The sequence below is a fragment of the Monopterus albus genome, unplaced genomic scaffold (genome assembly GCF_001952655.1).
Source record: "Monopterus albus unplaced genomic scaffold, M_albus_1.0 scaffold42.1, whole genome shotgun sequence".
Lineage (NCBI taxonomy): Eukaryota > Metazoa > Chordata > Actinopteri > Synbranchiformes > Synbranchidae > Monopterus > Monopterus albus.
The window spans coordinates 1,197,037-1,214,353 of NW_018127922.1; the positions used below are offsets into that span (position 1 = coordinate 1,197,037).

General features: G+C 39.0%; 1 protein-coding gene across 1 annotated transcript; it reads right to left on the reverse strand.

The window, feature by feature from the left end:
- Positions 1-12,947: 12,947 nt before the first annotated feature.
- On the reverse strand, positions 12,948-17,107 carry yipf5 (Yip1 domain family, member 5). Its single transcript, XM_020599867.1, has 6 exons — positions 16,991-17,107; positions 16,083-16,198; positions 15,710-15,882; positions 14,942-15,087; positions 14,490-14,671; positions 12,948-14,174 (listed from the first exon to the last, which is right to left on the reverse strand). Exons 2-6 carry the CDS (start codon positions 16,190-16,192, stop codon positions 14,012-14,014), a joined length of 774 nt encoding a protein of 257 aa, XP_020455523.1. The 5' UTR covers positions 16,193-16,198; positions 16,991-17,107; the 3' UTR covers positions 12,948-14,011.
- Positions 17,108-17,317: the final 210 nt, after the last annotated feature.

Below are 17,317 nucleotides of genomic sequence, written 5' to 3' on the forward strand. Positions count from 1 at the left end.
AGGATCAGGACAAAGCACTGGTTGACATCTCAGAATGGTTTTGGCTGATTCAGGGAACAACAGTGGAACACAGTTCATTTGTGTATTGTCATATAATGATAATGATCATCATCTCTTACTTCAAGAGTCAGTGTTTTTCAGAAGCAGGCTAAATCAGGTAAAGCTGGTGTGTCCAGAAATGGCCACTAGCGTTTTGGCTAACAGGATGCTCTGGTTTGATAGTAAACAAACTGGCATTGCCTAAGCAAAATAGAGCAAATGCATTAGCCATGAATGATTCGTTTTCTTTGCTTATTTTGTTATTAGGGTTTAGCCAGCTGCTGTTTTCACAGCTTATATGTGGCACACAGATGTTCTATTTAACAGGGTGACTCATTCACTCACCTGGCAGTCAGAGACAGTGAGACAGAGAGAGAGACATCCCTCACTCTTGTTATTTTATGCAAGAGAGAAAGAGTGAAACAGAATCAGGTAACAAATCCTCAGTTTGATGTAGATGGATTATAGAGATTTCACAGCCGTTGCATCTAAAAAGAAAACATGATCTTTTCAAAACACGTGCCTCAAAAGAATTTGCTAGCTATTGTTGCAGATGAGCCATTTTACATATTCTGAGGTTTGATGTGGTTGATTTTTTTTCAGTACTGCCTTAACAGAGGCCATATACTCCAGGGAATATGTAAGGATTGAGTGTGATCCACATGCAATGAGCAGAGCAGGGTCTTGTGTTAAAGTGTCGATAGCTGCTGTTAAACTGCCACCAAATATCTGCACAGAAATAAAGAAAATTAATGGGAAGTGGATTTATGTCTTCACATCATACACTTCCAAATAAGGTGCAGAGCCACAATGAATCTAAATATAAACATTATACAAAGAGATCAATGCCTCTTTTTTGAAGTGATGCTAGTTTCTAAGTATGTTTAGATCGAGGATTAGGACCTTAAAAAATTGTAATGGTGTCAACATAATGCATGTTAATTGCAAAAACAAGTTTGAAAAATGAGCTTCTATTTGTGTTTGTCTCTATAATCTTTAACAGTATTTATCCAGTCTGATGACTAAACTCGTCCCCACTTGTTGAGCTCACAAAGAAACAGAAAAAGTGTGCTTTTGGTTGACACATCCGTTCAATTAGCAAAGTCTATAAAACAGCATGTGTACATGAAGTGAACAGTCTCTTGGTCTCTCTGCAGCTCAATGTGGATAAAAAAGAAATGAACAGGTGACCCCAGTAGGGTGTTTAGTATAAACCACCTTTCTCAAATCCTTACCCCATCTCCTCTCCATCTCTCTCTTTTACAGCATCCTTTGCCTCTGACACCATTCTGTGTGTGTTTATTAGGGTTGCCCACTTAGATCTGTGTGCTGATTTAGTTTCATTTTCAGCTCATTTGTCTACTGGCAATGCTGTCACCATGGCTACATGCTGTGTTGTGACCTTTCAGGGTCGACCTATCATGTACTAAGTGATAGGTGAGCACTGAGGATAAGGCTTAGGGTAGGGTTGTGTTCACACAAAGGAACACACATGAGCACACGCTCGTTCACATACCCAAAGTGCAACACACCCATGCAAGATGGGTCAAGCTTTAACCTAGGTGGAGTTTTAGTAGTTTTAGTTTTAGTAGTACATTCAAACTAATAATGAAACTAGAGCAGCATCCTGGCAACAAACCGCCATCTTTGTACACTAAAATGTTTCTAGTTAGACTGATTGGAAGGAGCAGGATCTTATTTGAGAAACCAGTGGATGATGTTTTAGAAAACACAAACCTGGTAGAGATTTCACAACTGTTTCATATAATTTTAAATGGAATCTCTTTAATCAATTCAATATTTTAGATCACCTGTGGATCAAGTGACTATGTGAAATGTGCAAAGGACCGCTGATAGTGATGAACCCACAGAAAACATGCTAGCATCTTTTAGCTTGGTGTTCTGTTTTATAGGCCATAGAGTAAGTTTATGGTTTTAGATGAGCATTTAGCAGATGATAAGCCAGATGTTTCCCTCAAGGAGCCCAGACATAGTGCTGAAAATGGAGCAAATGTTGGACTTCATCAGCTGGACAGAAACACAGCTAGAGCATATATAGTAAATACTATGTTTACTATAGTATGTAAACCTTGTAAAAGATTAACATGCCAGTGTTGTGTTTTCAGCTTGTTTTTGTTAACTGGTGGGTAATATAGATAATGCAGAGGTTAACCAATGAATGTGCTATTTTGTCACATTTCAATGAACATTCCTTTGTTGTCTGCATTGTTTACTGTCTGTTTATAGTGCTTTTTCTGCATTGTTTGCACTGTTTGTTGATGTTAATACTGCTATTTTGTTATATTACACAGCCTTATGCTGGTTTACTGCTTTGCACATTGAGAGCCGATGTACTTGAGTTATATTCCTCGTGTGTCTGTCACACCTGGCCAATAAAGCTGATTCTGATTCTGATTCTGTAGACCATAAATCTTTACTACAACTGGGTTGTTTTGTATTGGTAGTTCCCTCCTCAGTCTGACCACCCACTCTGGCTCATTCTTTTACTTTCCTTTTGTATTTTCTAGTGCATCACTGCCTACATCTAATTCTAGGAGGATGAGGCAGTTAAAAGAGTTTAGTGCAACTGAAGAATCCAGTAAAAGAAACGAGGTGGGTGTTAGGTTCCATGCAGTATACTGCACTATGATTCATTTATCAGTGAGTCAGCACCCATACAGGCAGTGTCAGAAATATTCTCAGCAATTTAAAAGTGGGAAACTTTTGTGATGATACTAGGCCAATTGGTTTTGGGGGCTCTGGAGTAAACTGACTGAACATATTATGAAACTACACAGCATTCAAAGAGTGCAAACCACCACCATGGCAAATCAGTTTCCCCATAATACCATTACATCTAAAAGCAATATTTCCATGATAGCTTGACCATCATAATATGATCGCTTGACCACGAAACCCTACTGGCATTTGGAAAGATGCTGACATTTTTATTACTTCAAAAGAAATCTAAGAAAAACTGTAGACACGAGCTCAATGATGCACTGAAAACACTTCTAAATTGCCATTACAGACTGACCACATATTCTCAATCTAAGTGCTTACTTTGTCATCTGAAAACATTTCAAAACTTAATAAAGTGGCATAATGCCAGACTTATGGATGAAAATAACTGCTTTGAGCCTGGCTCCAAATCTCTGCCATCATCATCTAGGCTCAAAATAATCTTGATTGGCTGTCGCCCAACTGTCACTGTATAGAGCTAGGCTCAGTGGGTTGTACTGAGTGACAGCACTCAGTTTCCATTGATAATGAATAGGTGGCTGTCGTTGGCCCAGGGTTTTGTCTGTGTATATGTTCAAAGTGCACAGCAGCACAGCTGTACACTTTCGCCACAAGGGAGCTCACATACAGTCAACAGTGTTTCCAGCAGTCACAGTGGTGAAGTATCCTTTAAAAAGTCATGGATTCTGGTGATCTGAATCACCACCCACATCTAATCAACTACTCTGGGGGCCATACCCTCTCCAAAAAACATCATCCACGCCTGGCGGAGGTAAACATTACCCAACACAGTCATGTAAAAGGACAGCAACATCTATGTTGTTCTCTTTAAAATTATAAATATACAGTATGCATTTTAAAGTATGTCATGATTTCCCCCCTCTCTGTTCAAGACTCTGTTTATGTTATCAGATCTTATTTATTACAGATCAAAGAGTGAGTGGGGGTGATGGTGAAGGGAGGTGGTGATGATGGACTTGTGGATATACACAAATAGGCAGGCTCACACATGCACATGTCCAAATGAGAAAAGCAGTATTCTAGTAAGACGGGATGTGATGGGATGTGATGTGATGTGATGAGTCACATAATGTCAAACCCTCACTGATCTAAACTTTACACCACAGTTTCCATCATGGCTCAAAATACTTACTCATACTTAGCTCTAGCAGTTCAAACACATTCACACATTTTTTGATGCTATGAAAATAAATGAAATATCCACACACTGCTCTTTTAGTTTGACACTGTTGTGCACATATACAATAGGTCTTTGCTCATCACACGGTCCTTAAAACATTTATTTGTTTATTTATTGCTTGCTGTTTGTTCTGTGTGTCCAGATTTTGTTAGCTGAGCAAACTGACCACTGGATAATAGTTTTATTCACTATAAACAGCTACAATCAGCTGCACAGATATTAGCTGTCAGCTAGCTAGTGATGTACTTTTTGACTTAGAGGGTGTGTGTAGCTTCATCAGGAACTTCTGTTAGTTTGAAAAACACTTTCTCATAAAAGTGTAATTGGATCAACATATATAAAACCTACTACATCATGCTGCATCCTTCAGCTTAGGGAGGAAATGATCTTTCACCAAGGTCACCAAGATTGCAACCAAAGTCAAAAAATACATTTAGTGATATCCAAATCAACTGCTTCCAGTTCACTGGACAATCAGTATTTTGATATAACTACAAAAGATAACATGCAAAAAAGATAATCTCTTTATGGTGTCACATGAGTGAGTTGATTATATCTGAAATAGCAAATCTGCAGTCATTATATTGCCTTGGTGATGCACATAGCTTCACTGGGTCAGCTCTGAGAAACATGCTGTTTTGTTGGATTGAATTGGATACAATTGTACAGGTGTACCTAATAAAGTGGCCATGAGTATATATTTGTATGTCTCTGTGATGTCGATGATGAGTCACCACTTTCTAATGCATAAGTCAATGGATTGTGAATGTAGAGAAAAATGTCAATCAAAACACTATAGGCGTCTCCAAGATAGAAGACTGAGGCAAAGTCCAACTGAAATCAATATCTGCCACAGGAGAAAAACAAAAAGAACACGGAGACCACTGAAATCAATGTCTGCTCACAACACAGAGAAACACATTCACTCAAAATTAAACAACTGTCAAATATTAAAAGAGCATTTTGATCTTTTTTATGTTATGGTACTAAAAATGTAGCACAAAGCTCTGTTAACCAACAAGTTAACTAAAACGTCATTACATCTCCATGTATATACTGCAATCAATATATACCACTCTTAGTATAGTGCTTTTCTATGCACTGAAGAACACTCAAAGCACTTTCACCCATTTGCACTCATAAGCACAAACACGCTGGTACACAGCCACTGGGAGCAACTTGGGGTTCAGTGCCTTGCTCCAGATCACTTTGACATATGGACTAGAGAAGCCAAGAATCAAACTGCCAATCTTTCCATTGGGAGGTGACCCACTTTACCTCCTGAGCCACAGTTACAGTATTCATTCTGCATCAGCAAAATATACTGTAAACATAACTAGTACCTAAAAAACCATTTTATAATGTACAGCACTTTGAGCTGCTTTTGTATAATATGGAGTTATACAAATACAAACTCAGTTTGAATTTGAATAGAATACTAGCTGCCCAAGTGCATATCATTAGTAACCAGGTCATATCTGCACCAAAACAACAAACAAAACAAAAATCTTGCTAATATAACTGTGGACTTTTCTATTTGTGTGTCATACAGTACATGGGGCTTCCATACAGAAAGAGTATATTGCCTTAAATCAGACATCCTTTATTGACAATCAAATGTTTATTTGACTTTTTTCTTTTGTTGAAGATGAACAGGTTTGCAATTAAAGCTTATAGGTCTCACAAAACACCAAACAAATTCCCTTTTCAAAATAAGAGTCCCCAGGACATTTCCCACATGTGCCCTCTGTTTAGTGATGTCCCTACTACCTAAGCACTGCATTTTGTCCCTTCCCTTTTATCATTTATGACACAGAGAAGTTGACCAAAAGCAAGGGTTTCATTACCTGGCTAATTATTGCACTAATGACAAGCTTGTTTATCTAGAAGGAGTAATTAGATGTGTCAGTTAACATCAATTACACCCATGGTGTTTTAATCTGCCATTAGGATGCAGTCAGAGAAAATGTTCTCATGCCTACTCCAGGTTGGACACAGCTATTATGAAGGATGTGTTGCACAATTTGCCCCAAGATAGAAGGATGAGTGCTTCTAATCTGAGTGTTTTTGGGCAGCGAAGACACTCTAGGGCATAGTCCAAATATTAACAGAGAGAGGATTTTGAAAGCATTATGTGAAGACAGAATAGAATATGCCTGGAGTTGACATTTGGCTTCTGTGCTCTCACCTTGACATTCCTTGCAAACAATAATTATAGTGTATGAAAGGACTGTTTATATCAGCATTTAGCCCGTAACATTATAATAATAAGCTTTATTTATATAGCACTTATTTTCCACAGCTGTTGATGATCACACCGACACAAACACCAAATAAACAGAGCCACGAAATTGATTCACAACAGCATAATTGACCATACACCAACAATCATAGTAGTTTCGTGCACAGAAACACTAAAAACTCAACAAAGAATTAACCCTATGTCACTATGGTCCCAAATTTCCAAAACATGCTTGAAGAGGCATTTGAGGTCTACAAGTGATATAATGAACAGAGCTGTGGAACACTGGCCCAACTATGTTCTTCACAAAGCCTTTTTGAAGTGACATCATCAGGCTATTGGCAGGAAACCATACTTATGGAATGCAACAAGTATTCAGCAGCAAGTTCTTGCTGCAGTGTTACGGCAGACCAACAGTAACACTGCAGCAATGCAGCACAGCAGACCAAAAGACCTGGCAGGACCTTATGTGTATCAGCAGTTCCAGATTCAGGACTGTTTACTCATAGTTTGGCGAAACAGTGACCTACTGTTCCTCCACCAGTACCCTGACACATTCAAAAGCCTACTTTGCATCTAGTGAGGCTGTAGTTCTTTGCTCTGTCTGATTAATGCCCTAGCAATCAGAGCACAGTGATCTAATTTGCTATTAGGTTGTGCATCATGCATGCATGGCTGAAGACAGAGAAGCACTGCCTCTACAGTACTATGAGGACAGAGCAATGAGATAATAATGGCAGAGTGAAACTGTCACATGATGCCATAATACATCTATGCATTATACTGAACATCAAGAACTACTCAAAAATCAAATAGTTACCATTTAATTTCATGCGCGTTTCCTCAGTATGTCTACAGTAGGCTAATGTTTCTACCAGGGTGTCCATAATTCAGCTTTTTGTGTTTATAGTTGGAAAATGAATACAGAAAGCATACCCGACAATAGTATGTTCATTTGTAGAAGAAATTGATGTCAAGGTGTGCTAACTATAATACTGGTATATACAGTTAGCTAGCACAGGCGCTTGTTTCAGTTTGCCACAAACACTAGTTTTAGGCCATTTTATTAGATAGATAGCTAGGTTTTCCCAAAATGTTGAATCACAGGTAAGTATAATTATTTTTAGGTTGTGACCAATATCAACACTTTTTATTTCAACTTATTTGGCATTGGGCTGGCCCCAGAAGTTTGATACTGCACTCGTCATTCCTTGCACAGGATGCTGAGCCACAGAGCACATGCTTTGATCGGTTATCATGTCTGAATGCCTAACACCCCTCACTACTGTATACTGGACAAAACTAACACCAGCTTGTTACTGTAGCCATTTACATGTCACCATAAGGTAGTAGGAAGCAGGACAGCTTCTAAATCTTTAGTTACCAGTAGATCCAGTGATTATGCACCAGCAGTGAGTCAGTTCAGCATGGGCACTTATTTAGTCTGTTTCTTCTCTTTGTGTATATATGTGAGATTTTCATCATTCAGGTGTAATGGTATGGGGTTGTTACATAATTTACAATTATGCTGTCTCTAACTATGTCAAATAGCTTTCACTATTAAATAAATAAAGATGAGATGAGTACATTTTATTTTATTACAATGGACACTGCAAGAAAAAAAGAGAGATAAATGATTCCAAAATCTGTATCATATAATCTTAAAAAAATGGGTCACCAGTCCTAGGTTTTCTAATGGAAGTCTATTATTCACAAAATATACTTAATCATTCACAAAATATGCTGTTTTATGTGAAATACAAATTCCATTATATCTTAAAGGGTGTTAAAGGTTGTATATTTAATCATTGTAATGCTAAAAACTCTCATTTTAACTTAACAGCTTTGACATTTTTCATGTCATTCTGTTTTCTTTTGATTCACTGCAATGAGGAAGCTTCTATCTCTAACAGTGATGTAGGTACTATACACATCTGAGTAAAACTCAGGGGACAAACAGATGGCATAGAAATGAGGAGTCACATTTCTGCTAAAACCTTCTCTCTAACCCTCTTCCTGAGGTTTGTTCCATTTGTCTTCATGTCAAAGTTTTTAACTTTACTGGATTTTCCTTATCTATTTGAAGGGTTTAAGGGCAAAGGGTGCTGAGTGCTCTAGAGGTTGTTAAACTCCTTGAGGCAAATTTGTGATTTATCACTTTGGGCTATATATATAAACACATAAATAAAATAAAGATTTAATGACAGCAAAACTATGGAAGGCTGTTATTTGGTTGCTGTGGTAAGTAAGGTGGTGTTTTGAATCAACACCCCCAGTGAGACCAGATGAGTTACACATGTTTGCAGCTGCTCTAATCTGAAGCTGCACACAATTTTACTGCTTAAACTGAACAGAAAAATCCTTTTATAAAGCAGAAATAGAGAATACTGACATAGGTGAAGGACTATTGTCGTTCACTATTTCTTAGCATTTTGTACTGTATGTGAAAGCAAAATTATTATGGGCCAAAAATACTGTATATATTAAAACATTACAAATGACTGTGCTTACAGTATTCCGTTGTCATCCCCCAGGCTTATTCTTTATTCCTCTGTTGGGTTTAATAGCTCATGTTCCCTCTATAATTCTTTTTGGTAGAGACACGATCATAAGCTACATTCACATTACATACTGAAGAGACTCAAATCCAATTTTTTTCTCTCCAGGTGACTCGGATCTGATCTTTTTAGGGATGTGTGAACAAACCAAATAGGACTTTTTTCAAACTGCATCTCAGCCACATCCAAATGTGCTCCTAGATCAAATTCATAATCGATATTTGTCAGATTGGAATTTTTTCAATATCTGACATCTCTGCGCATGTGCATATTGCCTGTTGTCATCATTCAGTGTTGGCCCACACGAGTAATGGGTAAAAGTAAACAGAGGAGCACAACGATAGTGGCAGGGGTCAGAGGAGAGATGAGAGCATTTCACTTGCTGAACATTTATGGAGAAGCTACTGACCAAGGCAAAGTGGAAGGAACATGTCGTAACTGAGTAGTTTTTCAGAAAATTGCACAATTTGATTGTTGCCCAACTGAAATGTTATCCTTCTACGTATTTTACACCCTACAATAATATCAACATCTTTTAAACATTGTCAAGCTACTCAAAACGATTCACTGTGTGCACACAAATATGCACATAAAAGTACATATATATAAACACACACCACTCATATCCCTCAGCTGGACTCTGCTGATCATCCCTTGCAGTATTTGTGTTAGTTCACCGAGTTCTGAATCAACTGTTAGAAGAGTCTGCAGTGCCATGAGAGGAGACAATTAGCCTAATGAAGTGCAGGAGACAATCACACTCAGTGCTGTGCTAACAGTTGCTCAGTGAATATTCATGTGCTTTTGGCTTTGCAGATGCATTTAAAGGTGGCGCTGCGTTGCTGAATACCAATTGTCACATTTCCACCTGTCGCACGTCTGCTCCTTCACTGAAGATAATATTCTGATGAGCCTGGTTACTGTGAGGGTTTTTGAGCACATCTCAAATTAAACACAGGCCACATCTGTTATCCAGTCCAGCTACATCTGCTGTTGCCTGCCAATTAAAACCCCAGGCACCTTCGCACCTTTTAAAAAATAAATAAGACACATCACGGTACATCTACAAGACAAACTATGAAGGGACAGTATTCAGTTTTGGTTAAAGCTACTTTGTGGAGAACATCTATAAAATTATTCTGATTTCATCCATCCATCCATTTTCCTCCGCTTATTCGGAACCGGGTCGCGGGGGCAGCAGTCTAAGCAAAGATGCCCAGACTTCTCTCTCTCCAGACACTTAAAACCCGAGCCCCTCCTGAGAAATGCGGGGGCGCTCCCGGGCCAGCCGAGAGACATAGTCCCTCCAGCGTGTCCTGGGTCTTCCCTGCTTGCTTAGACTGCTGCCCCCGCAACCCGGTCCCGGATAAGCGGAGGAAAATGGATGGATGGATGGACTGTGTCATTGTGCAAAATAATTAGTAAAGACCTGTTATTTGTTCTTTATTTCAAAAAGAGATAGATGTCAGATTATGTGGTATTCTGTGACAAGATCATGATTACTGAATGAGCTCAAGTTATAAAGACAAAAATATTTCATAAAAAACTAATTATACTGCAACCTTCACCAAATGCATTGGGTGATACAGCACTGGGTTAACCTGCTCTGTCCAGATTCATAATTCATTACAGAATGTTTTCAGGTTATTTTTCCTTCTTATCTCAGCCATAAGTAAGTTCTCCTGCTCTTTGCATCTATCCCTAGTCTCTCTCCATGTCTTCCTTTCTGGCAAGGCAGATGTTTCATCATCAGCTGCTAGCTGGGTCAGACAAGACTGTGGCTCAGACTGGCCAGATGGAGGTGGGATTATCCTCCATGAGATAACATTATTGTATGGTGGGCATTATTCCAGAGACAAGCAGACTGGTCAACTAGTCAAATATTCCCAAAACAGCTGGTAAATTCTTATAAGTATGCTGCTGCTGACTTTTATGATTAGTTTCCTTGTTAATCTTTAATATCAGCAGGACTAGTAATGAAATGAAAACAGTAGCAGCAGGAGATTTTAGTTCACTTTATTTCCATATCTTATAAAGCATTTTAAACCATTCAGTAACATGTTTTTATTTACTTTTTTGCAATTTGCCCCACTTATCTCATTTAAATGTCCTTCATCTAGTCATTTCAGTTTAGTAATCATAATGATCTGGTCTGATGCAGCAGGTGTTTACTCAGACAAAATTAGAGACTGCTAGGGATTTCTTGGGGTCCATAGTATGTGTATTCAGGATATTTAAAGTACTTAAATAAATGTGTCCCCACATGACAAACCAAGGTACAGTATTATGTAAGCAACTAGAAACCAAAGAGCCTAGCAAACAGTGTAAACAACCAAGCAATAAAACTAAATACTGAGCTTGGTGGGCGAAGCAGAAGCTACTCATATATGCTGATCCAATCCAGAGCCAGCCGTGCATTTTCTGATGACTGTAATGAAGTGAAAAAAAGGTGATGTAGTTAGCACCACATTTAGTCACCCAAGAGGAGAGGCTGCACAGTATGTAACTAAACACTGTCATCTAGAGGCACTTGGCTGTAAATGTTTCAGGACATGACAAACTCCTCTCTTCTTGTCTTATTGGTGCCGATTCTGTTATTGATGCAGTCATTTGGCTCCCATCAAAATTCAGTCCAATAAACAGTCCACTCTATGTGTTCAGAACATAACCACAAACCCATCACTGATTCATCACCTGTTATAAATGGATTTCTGTCAGATAATGCACCACTTCTCCCAGAAAATTGTTGAAATCACAAATTCTTGTGAGTTGACTTAACTTTTGTCTGAGGATTTGAGAACCATGATAGTGGAAAAGCCTGGACAATCTCAATGCTACAAGTCCATCTCCAGAGATCTGGCTGTTCTTGTGTCCACTGTGCTCAACATTGTCAAGAGGTTTACAGCCATGGCTAATGGGGCTAATCTCCCTGGACATGGAAGAAAAAGAAAAACAGATGACAGATTGCAACAGAGGATTGTTTGAATAATGGATAAAGAACCTTGATCAACTTTCAAATTCAAGTTGGCCTGCAGGCACAGGGTGCAGCAGTCAGAGCTCGCGCAATCTGAATGACAAGGGACGCTATGATAGGAGACTCAGGACCCACTGCTGACAAAGAAACAAAGAAGCCAGACTGGAGTTTACCAAAAAAAACTACCTGAGGAAGCCACAGTCCATATGGGAGAATGTCCTGTGGACAGGTGAGACTAAGATAGAGCTCTTTGCTAGAGCACATGATTCTACTGTGTTCAGACAAAAAGTGAGGCCTTCAAAGAAAAGAGCATCTTCCCTACAGTCAAACATGGTGGTAGTTCACTGATGTTTTTGGGTTGGTTTGCTGCTTCAGGCACTGGATGTCTTGCAACGTAGGGCCCAGTGTCAGAAAGTTGAGTCTCTGTCAGAGGTCATGGGTCTTACAACAGGCAATGACCCAAATCAGACTTCAAAAAGCACCAGAAATGGTTTCTGACAATGCACTGGAAAATTTTGGAGTGGGCAGCAATGAGTCCAGATCTAAATCCCATAGAGCACCTGTGGAGAGATCTCAAAACAGCAACTGGGAGAAGGAAGCCTTCAAATCTGTGAGACCTGGAGCAGATGGCAAAAGAGTGGTCCAAAATTCCAGCAGAGGTGGAAGAAAGTCACTGATGGTTACAAGAAGTGATCAATTTCAGCTATTTTGTCCAGAGGTTATGCTACCAAATATTAAGTTTAGTTTTGTCAATAGTTCTCACCAGTCCACTTTTGGAGCTGTGTGTGGAATGGATCAGATCTGGCCTTTCTGTTTTTAGTGCAAACAAAATAAACAAACATGAGAATATCAGAGAATTTGTAAAGCAATAATTTTCTGGAAGAAATGGTTCGTTATCTGACAGAAATGCAGGGGTGCCAATAGTTTTGGCTATGACTGTATGCCCAGCACGAGAAAATGTCTGCAATTACAAATCTTGTTTAAAACTCTGAAGGGCTTCCAGATTGAAGAAGTAATTAAAACCAGGTGCAATTAAAATCTCCCCATGTTGGTGAACACTATCAATCTGTATCATACATCCACTTCGTCCAGAGGACACCTGCTGCCCCATCTATCAAATCTCTACGGAGGTAACACCACTTCTTATAATTACTGTTCAGTGTAGCTATTAATATCACAAGGCTGACAACCTTCAAAAGAAAAAAAATTTAATGTGCATGAGAAGTCTTGAACAACAGATCACACATCAAAGCATATAAAGTGAACTGACTCATTTTAAGAAATGTAATGGATGCAACCTATAGGAACAACCTATAATGGCATACCTGTGACTAGACGCAGTATTTCTCCGAGTCTTGTTCTCTAGATCTAATCAGTTTAGCTCGATTTTGAATTAGAATATTTGTGGGTTCTGTATTTTTGTCTTCTTCAAAAGCAAAGCTTAAATAAATTCCAAGAGAATACAATAAAACCATATGCGAGAAGATATAGAAAGGCTGCTGATTTTACATCAAAGCTCAGATCACTGCTGTGATGAGAAACTGAGTGGATTCATGACTCCTCAGTCTTGAAGAAAAGAAGACACTGAGGAAGAGACACCCCCTTTTACCTCTGCCCTTTCTGCAAAGGGGCTACTGTAATCTTGTGAAGAATGAAAGTGGGTGTTTCCCTTTGTCTTGCAGTCTGTAGAATATATTGATGTTTGCCAGAAATGGCTCAAAACAGATTCAGCAAAACTCATGATATGTGGTGTTTCCATTGGGTGCAAATTAGGCTGCAGGGTTGGTTATCAGTCCTTCTTGGAAAGTGAGAACCTGTCTGTGTCCAAATTACACTGTCTCTTTGAGTTTCCATTGTGTGAACTTACGGCTCACTGCTTCTACTTCATGTCCTTTAAATCATTAGGGCCGTACTAGGCCGTTTAAGGCTCAACACAGCGGAGGGTGGAGTTATTTTTCACCAGGTTTATCCGACACCCTTCTCCTTTAGAATGCATGAAGGGACCAAGATGGAGATTAGACATGAAAGAGACCTTACACTCAAGCCTGCTTGTGGTTAAGTCAGAGTGTAGTGAGAGGTGGAGGCTTATAACAGAAAAAAAAAACCCTTGGTGCCATTTTCGACAGCAGCTCCTATTTCTCTGTGATAACAGTGTAATTAGCCAATAATTACACTCATTACACTGACACCAGATAGACTGAAATTACAGAAACTTGGGAGCAGTTATTTTTAACTGTTACAAAATGATTTTTTTTTTAGAAGACAGAGATGAGTGCAAAAACCCCATATAGGAGAGCACAAGGGTAAGCAACCAGCAGCTGCTGTCCATCCATGGCCAATGCTGAGATGAAGATCTTTGAGGCCGAGAAACTGCACCAGCCAATGATTGCTGCTGTTATTATTACCCCCATCATGCCCCTAAAGAGGAAACCAGAAGTTAACTTTGATTATTTATATCACTTTAGGAAAACAACATTAAATCAGTTTTATTAGATCTATAGCCATAAACAAACTTACACTTTTGAAACAATCAAAATGAGAAAATATTTATCATAATGTAGCTGATGTTATTAGTCCATGCTCATATACGAGTTGCACTATACTAGTAAAGTGAAACCCTACGTGCAAAGTTTGTACTACTAGACAGTGTCTAGCAGTGTGAGTTATTGAAAAATCAAAGCTTTACAGGTTATATCACCATCAGTAAACATGACTGTTTTCTTGTGTACTCACTGTAAAGAGATGATTACTCCAAAGCTGGAGAGGATGATCATGGGAAGGAGGCAGTATCCCAGCACACTGGCCACACAGCCGAAGGAGACGCCCGTCATACTCATCAGGTTAAGAAGGCAGTACATGCCAAGGCAGCCAATTGCACTGATACCATATACATAGCCAAACTGGATCTTACCTGACTGTAAATGGAAAAACATAAAAATTCATCCAGAAAGTCAGATATGACAGCTCTACAGGTTACAATGTACAGCATGTTTGTACTAGGGCTAAACGATTAATAGTCTTCAGATCAAAACTGTAATTTAACAGAACATGAAAATGCTACAGATTCTAAATCTGAGACATGTCCCTGCAGGCATCAGGTGCACACATTCTGGCCTAGCTTGCAGGCTTTATGTGAAATCTGCAGAATAAATGTGTTATTTGCCTATCTTAACCAAATCATTTACCAGGAGCAGTGTTGCTCCAAAGGCCAAACAGAAGACCATAGGGCCCGCCAGGTCTGTCTCATTCATGATGCTGCCATCCGCTGCTTTCATTGGGTGAAGCACTGTCAGTGTCTTCTGCCAGATGTGGTCAAAGTTGATTCCTAATTCTAAGAGGAAGCAGAGGAAAGAGAAAACTCATCAGGAATGTTGGATACTGGAACCATAATCAAACATTTCTGACAGAAATAAATTCTATAAAATAATTACACAAATAGTTGTATTCAAAAAGATTATGACAACAGAAAAAAATTTGCCAGTGATGTAGCTGCATACAGTGTTTGCTAGTAGTTTACTATATAAACACAAGGCCCTTACAGTTACAAAGAAACTTTTCTTCCAAAAATACTCAGACTTCACAGTGACAGCTTACTGAGTACAGAACAGAACAGAGCCAAAGTTAATGTTATTATGTAACTTTCCTTCTGTTACTATGACAAGTCAAATGGTTTACTGCAAAAAAGCCAATTACGATTAAGACAATGAGGAGCATTAAGTGTGTCAAATTTCTCTTCTGGTGCTGTCACACCAAAGAACTTGTTTTATTTACATAGCAGTAAGTGTCTGAAGATATGTGAGCTCCCAATATTGGGTATATTCCAGTACTTTATTATACCATATTAGGCCAGTTAACAATACTGAGTGAGATTTATCATGAGAGAAGTGAGCAGAACAGTATGAAAGCCAAACAAGTATGTGGAGGTCACAGACTGCAGGCTGTGCTTCACTGACCTTCTAGCAGCGGTGGCTCATCATCGAAGCTGTTACTATACATGGATTGCGATGGGGATGGCGTGTAAGTCTGTGTGGGCTGGAAGATTTGTCCCGTGTATGGCTGTTGGGGCTGCATCACACCTGGCGAAGAGTAGCCCACGGGCTGGGAGTAGTCGTACTGACCATATTGTCTGGGAAACACACAGATAATGGTCATCAGGGCTCTTTGGTCTGAAAATGTGCCCATTTCAACTTAGAGCAGCAAGTTACTTTTCAAGGATGATGTTTTGAGAAAAGGTTAGTTTTCAGCATCTGAAATAACACATAAATGAATAACAATATTGCTCTTGCAGTTGTCAAGAGCTATGGGACAGTCAGATTCTTCACTCACTTGTTGTAGGGATTTTCAGTGTTGCTGTAGCCATAGCCGCCCTGGCTTTGGTCATCTACGCTGTAGCTGGACTGGTAAAAGTCTGTGTTGAAGTTGTCAAACCCTGACATCTCTCACTGTGGCACGAAAACAGTGACATAAACAGGAATATAACCGATCAACTAGAATTATTACTTTGATCTACAGTCATATTTATCATAAACCCTATTTAGACATATAGCTATTCTACTTTAGCCAGGCGGAATTGATATAGCTTGAAACCACTGCAGTAGTTACTACTGACTTCTAACATTCCCATCAGTAAGTGACATCACGTTTTAAACAACAAATCGTTCATTACAACTTAACCAAGTTACAACCGTACTCAAATTAGCAACGTTTTTAAGTAATGCTTCATGATACAAGTTGTGGTCTTTTACAAACCATTCTAACATTTAACGGCACGTATATTTTCCAAATGACAGCTGAGGAGAGCAGTAACGTTAGTAGCGTTACTTACCACTAGCTGATAATTAGTGCCCAGCTAACGTAATTATAATAATTTTAACACAGAGCTACAAAGTGGTGAGCTAAAGCAGGTTACGTAGACAGTCTCACGCAGAAAACCTAAATAAAACTGCATGCTGTTTGCCTATTATTCTTAACAACAATCAAACAATCAAATGACTCAACAACCGCAACCATCTTGAAGGATAACTAATCTCACCAAAACAAACAAAAGCTAGCAATTACTCATCTTTGGGTGGCTGGCATACCGTTAACCCTGCGGCTAGTTGGGTAGCTAATGCTAGTTATAACAGTTAGAGACATTGCACACAATGTCAGCGGTAGCTTCAATATTCCATTTAAGCTGTCTTAAATAACAATTCATTTTAAACTATACAAGCATGGTAAATGCTGCTACCTACCCGTGGCAAATACACCCAAAGCCCTGCCAACTTGATTGCGGTTGCTAGGTTGCTACGTGTCAGGAGAAAGTTAAATCTTCCGGGATGATACGTACTCGACGGGAAGTCGTTAGGGACACAGCCAAAATGCCCTTTACAGAAAATGTGGCGCCTCCTACAGACAAATTCTGATATTCATATACAGTAGTCCACCGAAACCTGAATACTGTGTCACTGTGAGAAAATAGTTAGTTAACATTTTTTTATTCCTTAAAACACAGTTTTTTAGCTGGTTAAATACAAATTGTCACATGAATAGGCTTTTTTTTTTTTTTTTAGAAATGCATA